The 20,297-nt window shown below is 37.5% G+C and overlaps 1 protein-coding gene and 2 non-coding genes across 12 annotated transcripts in view; 2 read left to right on the top strand and 1 right to left on the bottom strand.

Annotated features, from left to right (window-relative positions):
• The window catches only part of LOC128876996 (uncharacterized), a 99,475-nt gene that overhangs the window by 34,130 nt on the left and 45,048 nt on the right, over positions 1-20,297 (bottom strand). For all 10 annotated transcript variants that reach the window (XM_054123895.1, XM_054123890.1, XM_054123891.1 and 7 more), the window contains one exon: positions 17,524-17,669. In XM_054123895.1, the coding sequence (XP_053979870.1) occupies positions 17,524-17,668 (145 nt within the window). In that variant the 5' untranslated portion in view covers position 17,669. The remainder of the gene's footprint in view (positions 1-17,523; positions 17,670-20,297) is intronic.
• Trnae-cuc (transfer RNA glutamic acid (anticodon CUC)) lies at positions 13,230-13,301 on the top strand. The gene has a single exon. It is a non-coding gene; the product is annotated as a tRNA-Glu (tRNA).
• On the top strand, positions 16,668-16,739 carry Trnae-uuc (transfer RNA glutamic acid (anticodon UUC)). The gene has a single exon. It is a non-coding gene; the product is annotated as a tRNA-Glu (tRNA).

Here is a 20,297-nt window from a genome sequence, read left to right as displayed (position 1 = left end):
TTTACCCATTCCAAAGTTTACGAGGATCTGTTTACATTTCTTGCCAACCGCTTATTCTAACATTTAAATTTATATACAAAGAGGCACGAATATTATGGATGAAAATATACAAGGTTCCATTTAAAGAAATTAATTTGTTCGTTAAATCTTTCCTATTGTTTCACTTGTGACCAAATTATTTACTGTATATAATTTGTGTTTTTGGACGAAATAAGTTTTGTTGAAACATTTTTTGGTAGCTTCATTCCTTTGTGATCACGCTTCTAAAGGACTCGTCAGTACCAATTTCCGGAACACACGCATCGGTCGACAGACGTCTGGCAAGAAGTGCCAGCTGTCCTTTAACGTCGTCGCTGTACATCCAGTATAATTCGCCATTCGGGCGTTAATTCCGCGCGTGTCACGGACATTAACAGGCTAACGATCGCTGGGGCGTTTTGACACAGGAAATGTTCTCCCTTCAGCTATGGCCTAGTAATTCAGGTATTCGTCCTGACCGAGGAATACTTTGCATCCGTCGGAATTCCAAGGAAATTGATGCGAGCCACGGGATGAAATAGCTCCGAGGAACGAGTTTCTGCCTGCAACTTGCAAGTTCGCCGAATTCACGACACTTACGGAAGCTCTCTGTACCCTGGGGAAAAAAGTTTTTCGTTGATTCGATTTACATTGACTTCGATTTCATTCCTTCAGGATCCAAATTTCGAATAGTAGTTGCCGATTGGATCCATTGTTGGTGTCTTTGGCGAAGTTTAATGCGAATTGTTTTTCGTTTGACGAGGAATCGATTTGTTAGACTTTCTGGTATCGCATTTGATCGACTACTGTTCCGCGTTAAATATTTTCATTGTTTGTGTCAGTGGAATGTGCTATGAACCTTGGAAAAAGTGGTTTGTCGATGCAACGTTCTTTTAATTTTAAAAAAACACTGCAATACAGAAAATTGTAATTAGCAGCCAGTCACAGGAAATATTCGATGTTTTTGATAATATTTTGTTGATGTTTAAACAGAATCAGAATCCCGTATTTACGAACGGTTCTCATTTGGCTGTTGCGTAACATGTGCATTCGCATGATAAAAAAAAATAAATTCATATCGATAACCAATCTGTACATGCAAAGCATTCAGCGAATAAAATGCTAATGAAACGATCATCATTATTCACTTGATTTATCGCATAGAGTGGAAAATCCATTTAAATCTTGATATATTTGCTGTCGAAGCTTACGAGTAATATATATATATAATCTCTCAGATTTAATATCAAGTTGCAGAATATCGACGAATCGTACCAAAATTGCTAAAGCACTATACAATTTTTACGTGGGCGTATCTGTGAGATTTCAATAAGCTTGAAGATCTTAAAAGTCTTAAGAGTCTTGAAAGCTTGAAATCCTCTAAAAGTATTTAAATTTCTAACCACGCTCTTGCTCTTGTTATTATGATTTACGTTTACTTGTGTAATAAAACAAGAATTTTATTTTAAAATAATAAATATGTAATGAATGCAGATGTGGTAAGAAAATGAAAACTCGACGAGACGTTCAAGAAAAATGCCTATAGGGACAAGTTTATGAGATCTCCGTCTCTTTCGCTCGAACGCCTTCACTGACCTACCCGAAGCTTGTCACCTATGTAGAAGCAAGTATAAAAGTGGGTCACGGTTTCTCCAGAAATTTCGGTCGTAATTCAGCATACATATTAAACGCTACACTTCGAGGTCTCGTATTTCAGGAACCGATTGAGGCATCAGCTTGAAAGAAAATCTGTTTTCAATAGCACGCTTTCCACCGTTTCATCGACAAACAAGTTCAACGGTTTCATATTTCATCCAGTTCTACCTATTAAATGCTTTTCTGTCTGGAATATAAATGCAAAATAAAATTTTATACTCAATGAATTATGTTCAATTTGTCCTTTTCTTGTATATAGAATAGCGGTGGTAACCAATCATGATTTCTTATGTATGTTTATTTAAGTAAACTGCTCTCAAGGGAAACATGTGCAAAGATACAGAGCCGCAACAAGTAATAATCCTTAATAGAGTAGTCGAGCCTTTCCTATTCCAAAATTATTTTATACACGATACTTCCACATGATTTAGTCATTTTATTTCTAAACATTCGTCAAATACAAAGGCACGTGGAATGACCTAATTCTAATCTTGTAATGCTTATCTACTCGTACGAAACTAGGATGACCTCCATTATTCACGACTATATCTGTATGATATGCTAATTGTAAGTGCCACTGTACTTGAATAAGTCATTTCTGGTGTGATTTGGAAACTTGTCTTTATTTTTCGTATCAATCGTTACCATTTACAGAAACTATTTTAAGAAAATAGAGATAATATAATTGATATAAAAATATATATAATTGCTAAGCTAGCAATATTGAACATTAAAGTAATTGAATATTCCGTTTCAATAATAACGTACAGCTTGAAAATTGAACAGAAAAATTACAGATTACTAGGAGTCGATTAACACGGTATTAAGTTAATCAGACTGAATGCAGAAGCCGAAATGTAATTAAATTCACGCAAAAACCGAGTATATTAGTTCCTCTGCGCCGGCTGCAAGCAGAAACTAATTGCATAGTAATGTGATGCGAGTGATGCGTCGGAATGCATTACGACAGCTGCGAAATGTCCTAAAATCGCGAAGGGAGATATCTAGTTGAAGAACAATAATCCGAGGCAAATGTTTCAAGTCTATTCTTCATGAAAAATTAATAAATAAATAATAAATAAATCTTACGATCGTAGAAACAACGAACCTTCGATCGAGAGGCGGCAACGTCAAGATCCTTTTCGAAAGGGTGGAAAGAGCAGAGAAAGATGAGGACGTATCTCTGTGTTGTACGTGGAAGCATCGACGTTGATGGATAGTCTCCTAGAGCTTTCCGTTCCCTGTCCATCCTATTAAATGCTATCTACTCTACTGACCATTCGAAACCTCGCCCCGTTTTCTCCCATTTCGACCCACCCCCTAAGGTATAGCATATTTACTGCTCACCGTGGACCCATTGTTCCTCACGGCCAATTTGGCATTCTAGTTGGCTGGCGTGCACTTACAGCCGACTGAAGGGTGAATAATAAAGGCGTGTTTACGAGGGAAAGGATTTCTTCAAGAAATAGCTATTGTTTGAAAGCACCAGTGACGACATCTGCGTTTAATTGGAAGGTAAACCCAAACGCTATTCGGAACGAACCTTGGAACGCTTTCACGATCCTGTACGATGATTGAATATTGTGAATTTATGATATAGTAAAATTGTGAATATCAAAATATCACGAATATTGTGAACATTGTGAATTTTGTGAAATTCGCGAGTCGATTGTTTCATTCTTCTATGATTAATTGGAAGTCTTCGTAAAATAAAAACATTTTCTCAAAATTATAAGGAGATACTTAGGTACATTTAAATTATCTAATATATCTCTTCGTCTAGAATAATTGTAAATTAAATTAGTAGGATCTTTTGTTATCATAATATTATTATTCAGATACGTTTCTCATTCAATATTACATTAGTTCCTTGTACAACACTTTCTCCTATCGTTGCAGTAGAACCTTGATAAAAAATATATTAATTTGTCTACGTGTTTGTTTTGCTGATGCATTACGTTTTTAATGATATCATTTATATATAAGTGTGAGGGAATATGGGAAATACTCTTTTTTACCGCGACCTAATGTAGGTAATTATTTAATTTAAATTCCTGTAGACAGCTAAACAGCAGGAGCATTGAAGCACACCGTAATCCCACTTCGCCATTTGAATTGCGAAATACTTTTTACGATTTGTATGTTAATGCTAACGTACTTGCGCGTTCTTTGCATTTTAAATAGCAAACGTGAAAATACTTATTCCACGTTTAATAGTAATATGTCTCTGTCGTTCGCGGTAGAGATGGTGGAAAAAATCATACAAATGAAAAATTGTTATGCACTAAACAGGAATAACAGAAACGATAATTACTATTTGCCAATGTGCAGAACCATTTTTACCATTTGCACCGCTATTACCAATTTTATTATTTTCGCCCATATTTTGTCTAAATACAGTTTGTTTCGTAAAAACTACATTTCGTATGACCCTGCTTAATTTCTATAATACTTGAAATTAAGAATATGTTTGCATCACAAGTACCTAGCATTTACATATCGTTGTAAGCGGAAGAGTGACCGGATTCATAACTTTGGAAGAGAAAGCAAAGCGATCAAATGGTGGAAAAATTGTTGCGCGTTGCCAGACGATTTGCCGAGAAATATATAACGCCATCGGCTGTATAAATGGTATTAAGCTATTCCTGATACTGACACGACCCTTTCCATTCTCGATAAAGCGAAGAAAAATTTGCCATGGCTGGTGCTTATTCCCGGGCTACTCGGGCGTCGAGCCAACCGGGATGTCATTAGCATAATCGACCAAAACTTTGTAATCTCTCTTTCAACAGTTTATTTGATAACATGGAAAAACAGGTCTATATTGCACGGGTTATATAATTCTGTTTACCTTGACCAACAAATATTTTTCTTTCTAGTACGTAACCAAAAAATTAAAAATAAACAGAAAAATTCATAATATTCTTATCGAGTTAATTTTTATTTCTACTTTAGGGTAGAATTAGAGTTTAAGGATTATCGAAGAACCACGAACGAAGGGTGCACGACGCGGATGAATTTCAATAAGTAAAAGTGTAAGTTTCAGCTTCCAAGTGGTTGGAATTTCATCTTGTGAGGGTGAATCTGAAAATACCTGGAATTCCTCAGTGGCTATAATTTGCATAACTTTCGGTTGCAACAGACGTACAGGTTTACAAATGGAGATAATGTATATTAATCACGGAACAACATCAAAGAACAGAGCATTCATGGTTTCAAAAATGAGTGCTTTGTTTATTGTTTCTCGCGTGTCTAGTTAAAATATATCGCAAATAACGTGATGAAAATTGATAAAAAAATACGAAAATTTAAGTAACGTAGTACAATTTTCATGAGGTAACATTTAGAAATGGATTTATTACATAAGATAAATGGTATATTTAAAAAATGATACAAGACAAATATATACTATACATACTAAATACCTTGAGTTATAGAGATATTTAAATTATAAACATTTTTCTATACTAAAATTTCTCTCCTCGAATCGTGTAACGTCCCGTCTAAGGTTCGCATCATCTCTAACGACCACTTTCCCACTTTGTAAAACATTGGTTAAAGAAAATTACAATTTGGTAAAAAAGCAGACCAGACTGCTTTCTTATTTAAATGAAAATTGAAATTAGATTACGATTTCAAGTCTCCGAGATAGCATTTCACGGATCGCCGCTAAAGTCGCCTCTGAAATGAGTCTGTTTCCCGTAAAAGCACTGAAACAGTTTCTCACTGATTCGAACAGCGCAACTTTCTTGTAATGGGAATCTCGTGTTGCGACTGTGGAATTGTAGTACTAGCGCGAACAGGATATATACATGTGAAAGAATTACCATGTAATGGCGCACTCGGCGAACCTTTCGGGAAAGGACAGACGTGTTGGTCAACCGCAGCGGGAGAATATAAAAAAAAAAAAAAAAAGAAAAATCAATGAATTGGAAATCCATGAAAGCAACAAATATAGACGAAATCGTCCCAACGTGACACAACTTGAATAGAGGGAAACGTAGACGATAATACACAGTTATTTTTTTTCATTGAAAGGCGATAATACACGTTCGTTTCAATTGAAAGGAAACGCGAGAGTACGACGAATGTCAAAGATCAAGAATGAAAACTTTAAAATCACTAATTCGTTAAACACAATTTTCAATACACAATTTTCACTTCATCCAAAGACACTTTACCGTTTTTAAAGGCAAATTTAATTAAAAAACCCAAAGATCACCGTTCGCACAACTAGACGCGTACACAATCGACAGAGCTTTCCAGCGCGCACCGGCCGAATTTACGACGTAAAATTAGTATCAATTCCTCTGATGAATTAGAGCATTAAAAGCCGCAATGAACGTCAACGTTGATTTAAGGGGTGGCCTTTATCGACGCCGCCTGACCGGCGTTGCAAGGGACGGGCTCCTAAAAGCCAGACGCTCGTCTAACGAAAGAGAAAACGCGAAAATTAGAAATCCCCTCGGCGAGTGACGCCTGGCATTGACTGCTGCTTTACTTTGCGAGCAAATATTTAGCCACGGACTGGCCAGGCGGACCGTAAATGACGAAATAAGGACGAGAAGCCATTAGGCTACTATCTTGCTTCAAGAGCGAATGGGTCTCTCACCCCTGGCCTCCCTCGACCTACCCAGCGCGGGCTTCGAATCCAAAGAGGTGAACGAGATGAGGCCACCTGGCTGGCGGCGTACCGCTGTAAAATATGCCACGTTTTACACACATCTACCCCGACACTCTTCCTCTTTCGCGAGGTTCAAGGGGTTCTATGTATTCTCCTCCAGCAAAAGGGGACAGAGAGGGCTTTGACGGAATGGGGCGACTTGTTTGGCTGAACACGATGATTAAAATCGAGTACGAGGTACCGAGAACTCGTTTCGGGATTCTCGGCAATGTAGTAGCCTTGTGGTCGATATCGGTTGAATTTGAAATATCCAAACTGGCACTGGCTCGAGGGTAAACAGTTTAGATGAAATTGTCGAAACATCTTTCCGTATCTGCTTTAGTAGCAATAAATTAGATGATATATTTATACAGGGTGTACCCCGTGATTGATGATAGAAGCGAGTAGAGAACAAAATTGTTCATGTTGTAAGTTGGAAAATTTGTTCGCTCCATGGACTGATTAAATGAAAATATTTAGAGCTTGTTCGAAGAATCCATATTTTTTTTAAAGAATATTCGAAAATTGTAGAAAAATGTCGTTTGTATCATATTTGAAATAACCAACTCAATGTCTCCCGATGTGTCGAAAATAATATTATTGAAGTGGCAGTTACGACATCCACGAGTGACGTTAAAGTGTCTCCAGCATGTTGACAGCACTGATAATGCGAAAGACGATTTCTAGTGGGCTACTTCAGTCTAGGGTTGGAGACGAGCGCATCTCCAGCTAATTAATGGCCGAGATAGAACCGTCAGGCGTACGGGGGTCGTATATACAGCCCGATAGATGAAGAGAGATCAAGAGCGAGGCTTGAAGGGTGAACGCAAAGTCTCTCGCATGGGCAAACCGGTGAGCACTGTTGCGAATTCGAGCTGCTTCGAACGATTGAGGAATTGGTCTGTATCGCGACACGGCTATTCTTAATTCAGACAACAGACAATATTTGCGATCAAGACTCACACGTGACATGGGTCAATATCACTTCTACCTGACGTTCATATGAAATAAAATAAATAATTCCTTCCTGGGGGTGTTAACGATTCCATCTATTCGCAATGTATAATTCATACATATTATCTACGTGGAAGTGTGTCAGATAAAAAAAATAAAAAGCACGAAGAATTGATAGAATAGTAATAGAAGTTAGAAGGTAGGACTTGATTCACCCCTGGCACGTGCCATCTCTTAAAACTGATTTCTCTTTTATCCGAATTTCTGATCACGTAATTCGAGGCTCATCGACGTTTCATAAAGTAACATTGATATTGAGCACAAGGCAAGGATCATAACCACGCCTGAAAATGAATCTCTTCGTAGAAGTATTTTACAATTCTACGTGACTTCTATCAAAATTGTTTATGGGTAATTCAATCGTTTCATCGTCACATTTTACACACATCTACCCGCATATTTAGTCCCATAATATATTAATTCATATAATATTTATAATATACCGAAGCTGAACCAACCATCATAAATGCTCCCCTTATTTTGTTCTGTTTTGTCACATTTTTATTCCTGTCAGTCAGAGCGTCGCGGATATATAAAATATATCAAGATAACGCGAAGCTGCACACGAAGTTCTTTTATTCACTTAGCGCCCCCGATATTTCATGCAGCTAGATACAACGTTGAAGAAAAATGTTTATTGGAAAACATGAAAAATTGACACCACGCGTGGCAAACGCCGGGAAGCTTTTCAAATACATCGCCGCGTTTGACGTCAAGCTGAGAATTTGTGGCACGGTCTCTATTTGAAAAAGCGAAAAGGGAAAGCGATGAACGGTCGTATCAGAGATTTGCCGAAGTATCTACCTGTTTAAACGATTAAATTTTGTTATTGCTTAACTTTAGAAAACTTGAAAAAATGTGTAAAGTGGAACGTGCAGAATGTAATGAAAATTTCAGTTCAATTTTAAGTTCGAAGCTTATTTTATTTACGTAGAATTTAAATATTGAAAACATATCGATAGAATAGCAAGCATTTATTTCAATATCTTTTAATTAGAGGAAAATGATGCCAGGAAATATATGTATAAAGTGGAACGTGCAAAATATAATGAAAATTTCAGTTCAATTTTAAAGTCAAAGAGTGCCAATAGAGTGCCAAACAGTAAAGGAAAATGATGCATACATACGAAATTCACATTTTACATTCTCAAGTAGTTTGATTGTAAATTATCATTTATATTTATTCACATATACGAGATTGTTTGAGCCTGGACAAATTGTTGGTCCATTCCATCGCCAGTAGTTTAACATCTCTATCTGAAAATATTATAGTTTCGGTATTTTTACTACCCTTTGTACAATCATTTCAACAATATGGATATTTGAGAATGGGGCGCGGATGTATTTTGAAAGAAGAAGAGATAAAAGCAAACGCAAATATGGTAAGGTGGCCTGTGTCAACTCCATTTATCGGGATTACCGCGTTGAAATTGCTTTTGATCCAGAATTGCATTATACGATCCACCTATGTATCGGAGATACGTGTTTAATTCTTGTGACTATGAAATTATTACCAAGTTAATCGAAACAAGCAGTGATTTCGATTCCCATTCGCGCAATTAACTGGAAATATAGATCATGTATTATAACGATCATGTAGAATATATTTTAAAAATAGAAATCTTGTACTTGTATATGTAAAAATAGTAAAACAGTATTAAAAAGTGTTCGAAATTACTTTGCAATACGTTTTCTACTATTTATTCCCTGGCACTTCTTCGTCTGTATGAAGATTGAAACGCTTTTCTAAAACACATCAATTTCAATAAACTTTCACCATTTTATTTTATTCAATTATTTTCGACTCTTACTAGTATTCATTAATTTCATGGATTCAACGAATAGTATTTGGAGTCTACGGCACCTACAAAACCTAATATTAGATTTTCTGCTATTACTCCCTCTTTTATTTCCGCCTTACACTCGGAACAACAAACTTAAAATACACCAACGACGTCGAATTTACCACAACTTGAATGAACCACCTATTCATTGCATCACTTTTCCCGACTACAATGCAATTTTCCACCCCTTTTGATTTACACCATTCTCTTCGTCCAAGACTCGCTGGGCCCACCCATTAACCCTTTATAGGTCACTGGTACTCATTATTACCACTAAAAAAGGGAATTCTGTATTTTCAAGTTCATGGTGTAAATAAATTATAGCAAGAAAAGTGAAAGAAAAGAAAATGTCCAGAGAGTTCTTCCCCGCAAAGGGTTAAAATTACACCAACAACGTTCTGAAGCACGAAACGTTGGCTTCGCCGAAAACCACGCCAGCGACAGTATAATAAATCCGACAAGTGAGCTGGGGCTTTTTCGAAAGCGGAAAAAGGGGGAAGTGCGGATAACTACGATGGAGTCTCATATGTTGGGATTACGAGGTTGCTCTCTTTTCATCCCCTATCGTGCAGCTTGACCTCGCTCGAATACTGCCGCGATCCTCATGGCTGTTTGCAGACTGCCGTGTAATAGGAATCAGGCACGGAGACACGTACTTTACATGCGCCGAGCACAAACTTTGCGTATCCGTTCGCGTGTGTGCATATGCCTGGGTTATTGCCACGTTTTCGACGTTTCTGTGGCCGCCTGTCCTCGCCCCTGGAGTGATTAACGCGTAAGAGGAACAGCGGAAGCCACTCGAGGGAAGAGAAAGAGGAGGAACAACGCCTTTGCGTGTATGTACAACTCTGGTTTCGTAGTTGTCCGCGTCAACGAGTGCTGTTGCAGTGGTGACATTTCCTCTTAGACGCGAATCAGTGTTGGATTAGGCTTGTTGTGTTTGCTAGATAGACGTTACTCTCGATTCCAGCGAATCGCGCTGGGAGAAAATATTTGATGGATGTGAGAATGTTGTTGATCCTCTTGGGGGGGGGGGGGGCCATGTTGTTGTTCTGTATGCTGTACCCTGTAATTATTTAAGTGTTTCATCTGTACATCCATAGTTATTGCTAGAATGTGAAATTTCTGAGTCACTATCAAGCTAATATTTGAGCCTTTGTTGCAATGACCCCAAATGGCCCCAAATGGCCACAAATGCTAACATCTATTCTACTGCTCCCAACATCCTTAAAAGCTGTTGTATATCTATTATATATCTTGTATCTTACCTAAATTTTTGTTTAAAAATGATTTCGTGAGAGTCTTCATTAAAGTCGGAGGTACATATCACGCCGTGTTACGCTCGTATCCTAAGGGAAACTCTCGAGGAATTCCTGAATGCATCTAATTCGAGGAATTCCAGCTAGGATGGAAAGGAGACTTTTATTTGACGGACTATTTATTTGCGTCTACAAGGAACGTCACACTACTCGCGTTATATGCCTTTGAGTTTAAGTATATCTGATGCACTCGTGCAAGGTTTCCAGGTGGGACGTTTTCAATTTGTTTAGTTTTCAGAGAAACTTTCAAAAATGAATCTGAAGAATATTTTTTTTCCAAGGATTTCTATTTAACGACAAAGACGATTCTCTTTATTGATTATAGATAAAAGGACAGTCGGAGAATTAAATGAACTTGAACATTCAATGTTTGGTATAACTACTATCTAAATTGCGAATACTTCAGATACTCCTCGTAATTAAATAAGACTTGATGTTTCAAAAATACACACGTTTTCATTTGATCTACAAACAAAAATTAAGGTTTCCGAAAAATATTGACCACTAAACCTAAATACTACATATCTTGACGTCCAAGGCAAAATGCTTTAAATTTGTCTAACGGTGAATGGATCAAAAAAGCGTATGAATCGACTCCTGATAAATAAGGTGTTAAAAAATTGGCGGACCAAAAATATCCGGGAAACACTGCTCGTAGCATCCAGACAAGAATTGCAATCAAAATTGCAGCAGGAATAACCGCGGAGGTAGTGGCAGGAATCTGGAGTAAACATCAGACCGGTACGAAACCGCAATGATTCCACGATCGTCGTCTTCACGAGCCCCTCAGTCGAATGCAAGGACGAATCCGCGGCATTCGAGGCTCGAGGACTCTGTATTCAGCAGGTAGCTCTCGTTATACGACGGCCGTGAGTCATGCTATGCGAACTGTGGCATCGCATTCGCATGCAGGATGCCTCCTGGCAGTTCCAAGGGAACCAGTAGTGGGAGGTCGGATTGCCGACATTGTAAACACGCCTATTAACCCGTGCACGCGAGTCAAGAACCGCGCGGGCGAAACGTATGCAAGTAACGCGCGTAATCTCGCACTCCACTATGTATGATCGAGGCGTAGAATATCCTCCCAGCCAAGGAGTATGTGTAACGGCTGTTTTCCCGGGGAAATTTTATGCGAGAGAAACGGAATCCTCGTATGTGGCAGCGTACGGCCAAGGTTGGATTGGACACTTGGATGCTGCAGGATAGAGATTTCGCCGTTATGGATAGCCATAGGGATGGATAGTGAACATAAACGACGGTCAATCTGTGACAATAACTTGACCTGGGTAGATATCAATTATTTCTTTGCTCAATTTGGGTTTTGGATTCTTTAGAATTTTTGGAGTGTCGTTGGATATGTTTTGATACACTGCTTTATGAGAGGCGTAAACAGTAAAGAAGAGTGTTAGGCACTCTATATTAATATTAAAAAGAAATGAAGACTCTGAGTTTTGGCCCTCAATGCTATCAAAGCCACTAGATCTACGTAGAATATATATTCTGTAACACTATTTCATCATATGGATAACAAATCACAGAGAAATTCAATCAACTACTTGCTAGATCGAGGCTTATTTAATATTTAAAAAACGAGATACAAGCGACAACATTTGTGTTTTATTAAAAAATGAAATCCTACAGGTTCTTTTGGAAAACGCTTTACATTCCATTTTATCTTTATTTATCCTTTATAATCCTTCTGTATGGTTTTTCATTTCTCTGCGCCAAATTTAAAAATACTAGCGAATGTTCTCCCGTTTATTTAGAGAATTAAAAAAAAAAACTACTTTGAGTATTTACTGTTATTATCTATAATATTAAATAGTATTAAGAGTTAAGAAGGATGAAAGAGTAAAATAAACATTTTCCTATTTGACGAATTGTACAGTTTCAGCTCGTTCCGAATGATTTTAACGTGCATCATTTAATGCCTCCATTCTTCGAACGTAGTGCTCCGTTATTTTAAGCTCCACCTAAGCTACTTTCGTTCCGCTCCAGACTAAATATACGACAGCCTACAAACTGGAAAGCACAATTCTAAAACAATACTCTCGGATTAAAAAAAACTTCATTTTTCCTCTGCCGGCGGATAAAAAAGTGGATGCGAGTTAAAGAAAAATGATAAGCTGATTATCTTTTACGTTCTAATTAATGTCTTTCGAGGTATCATTTTATGAATATTCTGTTGGCAAAATTCTATATTCGAGATGTTCAATCTTACTGGAATTAGAGAGGAATTAAAGAGGAAGTAATATTTTGCTTTGGAGTAATATTTTGAGTAATTTAACGAAACAGGTGAGAAGACTGCTTACTCGTGATAGAAGTCTAATGAAAAGTTAGAATTGTAAAATTATGATAAGTGCTAAAAAATTACTCAAATGGCCCACAAGTTCTAGTTCTTCACCTAATTAGTCATACTGAATTTTACACGTTTACAAGCTTCTACACATGATACTTGCACAAGGCATGCCTAATCTGGAGTCATCGGTTTCGTGACATACTGAACTCTAATATCAGTAATTTTGCAATATGCACAAAGAGCCACAGCTTCACAACTGGAGAAACACGAGTATCTTTCAAATGATCGGAAAATTATGTTTATGAAGTAAGAAGTGTTGATTTCATCAAATTTAAACATATCGATATATAATTTATAATAACAATCTGAATTCCGAATATGCGAGTTAAACTGTACGCAAGCATAACCCTTCATTCTCCGGTATGGTCTAGTGGCTAGGATACCTGGCTCTCACCCAGGAGGCTCGGGTTCGATTCCCGGTACCGGAAATCTTTTTTTATAAATATTACATTCATGTAAAATGCTAAGTTTAAACTTGTTAAATATTGCATGCTCTACTTTACTCGCATACAATAATTGAACCGTAAACAATTGATTTATACCAATAGGAGTGCTACAAGGAAACACTTTTCTCTATTCTTAAAATTATTATTACAATATTATTGAAATTATATAATAACAGAACGTTCTGTTGTCCTAGATATCATAAACACTGGCAAATTTGCATCGAAGCACAACCTTGTCAATTTCTAAGTGCTTGATATGAAAGAAAATTTTGAATTGTAAGAATGAATTGTAGAAATAAGTGACTGGGAGATTCTTGCATGTATAGCCGGTTACTAACTTGTGTATCTAGACGTATTTGCATGAGTCATGTCCCGCAGAAAGTATTTGCATTTTTAATGAAGGTGCCTCAGTGGCTGCTTCGAATGCCAACCCATGCATTTGGCAATAAATGTGACACAAAATTTTTCGATTTTTTGCAAAAAAAATGATGACAGTACCAACTGGGAGACATACTCTACAAGATGCAAAAGGTTTCGTTACAATTGGTCAAATCATCTCGGCGTAATCGAGGAACATACCCTAACAAAAAAATATATATATATGTGTGTACATGTTGAGTAACCTCCTTTTCGAAGTCGACGAAAACTATAGTGGAGACCTTCAAATTCTTCAATCAAAAATCACACGTACTTTACATTAAAATTTATCTCTCGACTAGCAAGTACTCTCGATCAACGATACAAAATTTCATGAAACGAAGTGTACCAACTCGTCGATTCTTTTGTAACCGAAAGACTCGCCGCAAGATCCTTTGACCTCGCGTTAAGAAATCAGAATTCGAAAGTAGTCACCTCTCCGCGGAGAATGCATCGGATGCAGATTCAACGGTACCCTGACGGTCACGTTTCTCCACGCCTCGTGATTATTGAATATTTAACGTCGACTGGTCCGCGTTTAACTTCCTCATCCAACGGGGCGAACCGTAATCGCCGTGATCGTGCGATTTAACTTCGCTCCGAATAGCCTTTGTCCCGAGATTTAGTGTTATCGATCCGCGCCAGGGTTCCAGGCCTATCGTAATACGCCGTTCCGGTTTCAATTTCGAAATTGTCTCGCGACACTCTACACTTTCGTTGATTCCCGGTCGCATTCGTCAAATCGTCGCGCGTCTGATGGATATCTATCCACCTGTATCTATCCTTCCCGCAAATGCGATTGATTCGCCCTATTGGAAGTTGCATTGTGACCTGGGGACGCTCCAAATAGGTTGGGTTCTATTCTCTGCAGGTGCGGAAAAGATATAATAGAACCTCGATTATTGCAACCTGGACTGTTGCGGGAGGTCCTCGTTTACTGCGTGCGAAGGGGATGGACGTTAAGGTGTGGATAAGCTTGAGGATAACAGGGTAGAATTGGCATTCAAAGGTGTATCGATCGTTGGACTGGATACCTCGTTTATTGTAGGAACCTTGATTATTGCACGGTGCCGACAAATAAGGTGGAAATTGTTGTGGATAAGATTAAGGGCAATAAAGGAAAAAGGGTATTTAGAGGGCCAGTACTCATTGTACTGGATACCTCGTTTATTGCAACCTCGACTATTGCAAGGGAACCTCGTTTATTGCATGGGAGTCTCGTTTATTGCATGGGAGTCTCGTACATTGCATGGTGTCGATAAGTGGAGAGGCTAAGTAATAGGTAAGGTTGGGGGTAATAGTGTGAACGTGGAGTGTAGACGACTACCACTCGTTAGACTGATTGCCTTGTTTATGGAGGTACCTCGATTATTGCACGAGAGCCTTGTTTATCGCGTAGAGCCGAAAAGTGAAGGGGATGAACACCAAGTGATAGGTAAGGTTGGTATAATAATGGAGACATGGTGTGGAGAGGATTAATGCCCATTCAATAAAATTTGAAGATGATTAGTAAGATTTCTAAAGTAACGTTGCACGATTTCCAAAATAATTTTCATTCCCACTTGTAGTAGCGTATACGTTTTGCTAAACATTTTCAATAAAAGTACGAAAAGCACGTAACTTCTCACCGACGGAGAATTCATATCATGTACGATTTGTTAATTACACTTTCTCGTTTAAATTATTTTTTGCTTACGCGAGCATTTTCGCATAAATGGATGTTGGTTGTATCAGCCTCGTGTGTCACAGTTTCGCTTCTCGCTGGATTATTTTTTTTTTTTTTTTTTATTACGGACACTACCAAAAAGGTAATTAAACCAACCAGTTTCTAGAAACTCTTTAATTAAATCAGAACGCACGGGAAGCGGTGGACAGGTACTGTCAGGAAATCTTTTTATAGGGTCATACTATTCCTGTTGAGTATTGCCAACCGTAAATATTTTTCCCACAAACCGAAAAATTTACATTTTCTCCGCTTTCAGCGTTATTATTAAATTTTAATGACTGTGTATTAAATAATAATAGTAAGTATTATCAACAGGAAAGAAAAATTTAATTGGTTTTCTCTTCTTTGGAATGCGTTACATAATCTTCAAAGATAAATTACGGTATTAAAGTGATTGGAAATAGATCTTGAGAGATGAAACAAGCTGATAAACGTATTTGGCTCTATCTACAGACGTTAATTAAATTTGGTTACTAATCTCTTAGGTTACTAATCTAATCTTGATTGTGTAATTTTTCATCGAAGAATCATTTGCCAAATCAAAATCAATTCATGTTATTATTTGTACTACTTTAAGTAATTGATTTTTTTTAAGCTATTATTTAAGCACATAAAAGGCTGTTCAGCTAAAACGTTGTTCAACGAAAATATGTGGAATGGTTTTCGCTACGAAGAGACTAATAATTTAATTTGCAATTACCTCTAGAATTAAGAGCAAAATGAAGCAGTTCATGAATTTTATCACTTCAAATTATTCAGCATAAATTGCTACAAAAGAGAACTACAAAATTATAACAGGTAAATGGAATTTATTTTCTTTCGCAATTTAAACATTCATTGAAGATCCGAGCAATGTGTGTGTTGCAAAATCGAGCGAGCAGAATGAAGCAGTTGAAGCATCAGAAGGAATGAGTTTCGGTATGTAATGAAGTATTTAACAAAGAGAGTCAGTAATGAGAGCTGATAGCGATCAGTCATTTTAGAAGCGTATTTTCATTATTTATTGCACATTAATTTACTATTGAACCATTAGTTGAATATTCTTATTATTTAGTTCAGAGTCTTGTCAATGACTTGGAAAATTCTGTTTATGAAGTAATAAGTGTTGATTTCATTAAATTTAAACATATCGATATATAATTTAAAATAACAATCTGAATTCAGGATATGTGAGTTAAACCGTATGCAAGCGTAACCCTTCATTCTCCGGTATGGTCTAGTGGCTAGGATACCTGGCTTTCACCCAGGAGGCTCGGGTTCGATTCCCGGTACCGGAAATTTATTTTTATCATTTTTCCATTTTTTTTTTTTTTTTTTTTTTAAAGAAAATAGCTTTTTATTACTCATACATTACCAAATTGATATAAATTTACAAATGAATTGTTTGCAGAAGTAAATAATATATATCGTCGCAAATGTTACTAGGATAAATCTATTTAGAGGGACGTTGAGAGTGAATACTTCAAATGTTTCGTTACATTTGCAAGTTTAAAATTTTACAATCTAGATTTTTATAGTCTAAGGTCCGAGATGTTGTCAAAAAAAAAATTTAACATTTATATTCCCTATGTAATATACATTCGTGCATAATATCTATGCATTTTTGTTTAGGATATTATATAAATGATCGTTTCGCAATATATTATTCCTGATATATTTGTATTTTATCTAAAACTACATAGAAAAGAATGATCATTGAATGAAAGTTCGCCGAAAATAACGCCTGATCGTAAAAGAATAGTTTCAATGTTTTCCTTGTGAATCAATTACATAAAAAAATGTACAAATATAAAAGGGTTTCCAAAAGATGCTCAAAGATTTTATATTTTAATAATAAAATACTCAAAGTGACCGTAATGGACATATTAATATAAATATAATTACATTATATAAATCCAATATATTCCATTCCATTTGTACTCTGTTAAAAATGATAAAGAATGGAAGTGGTTATTTTCAAATTCGCGCAGTTGATAGCCTAAGAAATATCATTGCATAGGGCACTGGTGAAGGTAAATCCGCTACTGAGCGAGTAGGTATAAAAAGAAAAAGAATTCTTACTTGAGAGAAAGAGGTCTTGGAGGGCCTGGGCAGCCTGGCATAGGAGAGCCCATGTTTCGGCAGCGGCAAGTCCTGTTCCTCGCAGGGTAAGGACGTCTCCTGCCACAACAGGAAGGCCAGGTCCACCGCTTAGGTCGGTCTGCATCCTGTAAAACCAACAAAATTACACTTGTTAATTCATAAGAATAGAAGTGGGCCCACCAAACAAGTGCATTGGTATATGGCTCTCTGTTAACCCAAATACATAGTTCCTAATATAATATTCTCTTTTAGGTCCTTAATAGAATATTTATCCTTGAAAAAAACAACCGCATGTGACCAAACAGGTCCCAATATAATATTTATTAGAAATAATTTAATTAAAACACACGTCCGTTCAATTCAAAAGTTCTGGGGTAAGTGCCGTGCATTTTCACACGGTCCTCTTTCCAGAAGGCCATGCCTTCGCCACTCCGTGGCCAAATCTTTCTAGAACAATATTTCATTTGTCTAATTACCATTTATGGCAATGCAACGTCGGGTTGCTTACCCTGTTTACGTGTTACCAATGGTAACTCATCGGTCATACGATATTCGTTTTGGAGCCGCATTCAGATCGTCACGCGCTCGATCCGTCCTGACGTCTCGACCCCTCGTGAACCCATCGCCAGCCAAACAGCAGCAGATCAGCTGTTCCAAAAATCGATATATCGATCGGCTGTTCGTCAAACCATTCATTCATTTAATTACATGTCTATGAATATTTTTCCCGGTAAAATAAAAAAATCAATTTTATAAATTGTGGCTCGTTTAACGATCGCGGTCTACCAACGGTGTAACGAGACCTTTGTTCGCTGCTGAATCTTCTAAATTCGCTATCGATTTTTCATTCGTAGACAATACTTCGCAGCCAGCCACAAAACAAGCAGCGAACAGTGGCTGGCTTTCGATGAAACAAGATTGAAGCAACGCGTTGCGCAGCCCGCCGAGAACAAACAAATGTAAACAGGCCGGGGCGTGCATATTGGATGCGTCGGGCTTGTTGGGCTCGGAGCTTCGATTATTTCCATCCCTTTTGTTCGACATGTCGCTTCCGCTCCATTTCAGGCTGAGAAACGTGCACCCTTAAACGCGCCTTCTTAATTAATTCGATCGCGATTGTTCCCTCGATTTCATCGCAGATTCATGGAAACGTAGAGAACGTAGTCTCCACAATTTACAAGCACTTACGATCGTACACGAACTCAAAACTTTTTTAAGGGTAAATTTTCACCACTAGACTCGTTTAATTACCAAAACAAAAAATAACCACATTTCCGCATTCTCGAGGTTCCTTGAATTTTTGCGCTGACTAGCTAAAAAATTGCTGCTACGACGAAACGAATTTTCCAGGCTGAAAACTTGAAGGACCCACACCCGTCGACAGAGATCGAGTCGCGTCTCGAAACGACGTCCTTCAAATTAATTTTTGGTTCTGCTAAGTGCTATTGCATAGCATGTATCGAATTCCAATGTATTTCATTTTGCCATCGTTCGAGGGTCGTTGCAACGATCAAATCGGGGAGTATCCCGCTGCTCGTAAATGAAAACTGCGGCCGACCTCCGATCGATTTTTAATCAAACGCAGGACTTCTTCCATCAACGAAACTACAGTTTTCACGTGTGCTTATAAATTCGACGTCAGTAAATCTTGACACTGAACATACTGAGGAACAATCAACGGATGGGCCAACCATAGGGAGACAGTAGGTGTCAGCCTGTTCTAACCAGAGTGAAGTGCAATGTGCTCGTACTTTTCGATTCATTTTTTTTTCTTTTTTAGATGTAGGTGAGAACAGGAAAAATAATTTCAAAAGGTACGAAGGGGTGTAACTGTTCTATTTATTAGAAATAAATTCTTTAAGATGGTGTGTAGTTTTAAGAGGAGGGATTACTCTCCGAGTGATTTATTTGTCACGACTGAGCCAGAACCTAGCAAAAGTTTCGTTGATTCTTCATGCAGAAGGAATTGTCTCCTAATGCAGGAGCTTTGACGAGCGTTCTGCATATACCGTTGCACCAAAGTTTCCAAGCGATAGCGACGGATAACTTTCCAGCGTTTGCGTTTAAAACGTACACAGAAAGAATGATCGGTATCGGTTGAAAAGTTCGAGATTGAAGTTTACCCTGGATGCGAAATTTTCAAGCCGACTGCGATTGTCGTGGAAGTTTCGTTAGGTGGGGGACCAATCGTCTCCGCGAGTCGGTACTTTTCCTTACTTTGGCCAACGTGATGCTCGTATTTATTATATGCCTCGTGATCGAGAGATAAGACGAACTTAATGAACTGTCTCAACCATTGAGAATATTACTATTTTTAGTAAAACGATTTAATTTAATAATGGAGTCGTATTTCCAGTGCGAAAAATTACTCTATGCAATGTAAATAAAAAACATGCAGAATTATTAATGAGCTCCATATTCTGCATTTTTTAATTTGCGGTGTAAAAGGGAATACCAAAACATTATGCAATTACTGCTACAATATCTGTTACAGGAAGATGGAGTTAATAAATTTTGTTCTCGCTTCTGACGTATTAATTCGTTTCCCTTCCATTAGTCTGGCACACTGCACTCTATTACATCTGACAAATTATAACCTCCTTTGCGATCAAGGAAATGCACAATATTGACGTAACTAGGTCATCGATTACCCGATACTTAACCCTTTGATTGCGAAAGGTGTACATGTCCGTCTTTGAAAATTAGGCACTGAGAAATTTTTAAACTCGTCAAATCGATATTCTTTAAAATTC

Source organism: Hylaeus volcanicus, chromosome 5, assembly GCF_026283585.1.
Source record: "Hylaeus volcanicus isolate JK05 chromosome 5, UHH_iyHylVolc1.0_haploid, whole genome shotgun sequence".
NCBI classification, from domain to species: domain Eukaryota; kingdom Metazoa; phylum Arthropoda; class Insecta; order Hymenoptera; family Colletidae; genus Hylaeus; species Hylaeus volcanicus.
Note: the sequence above shows the minus strand (reverse complement) of the source record. Positions and strands in the feature narration are given on the sequence as shown.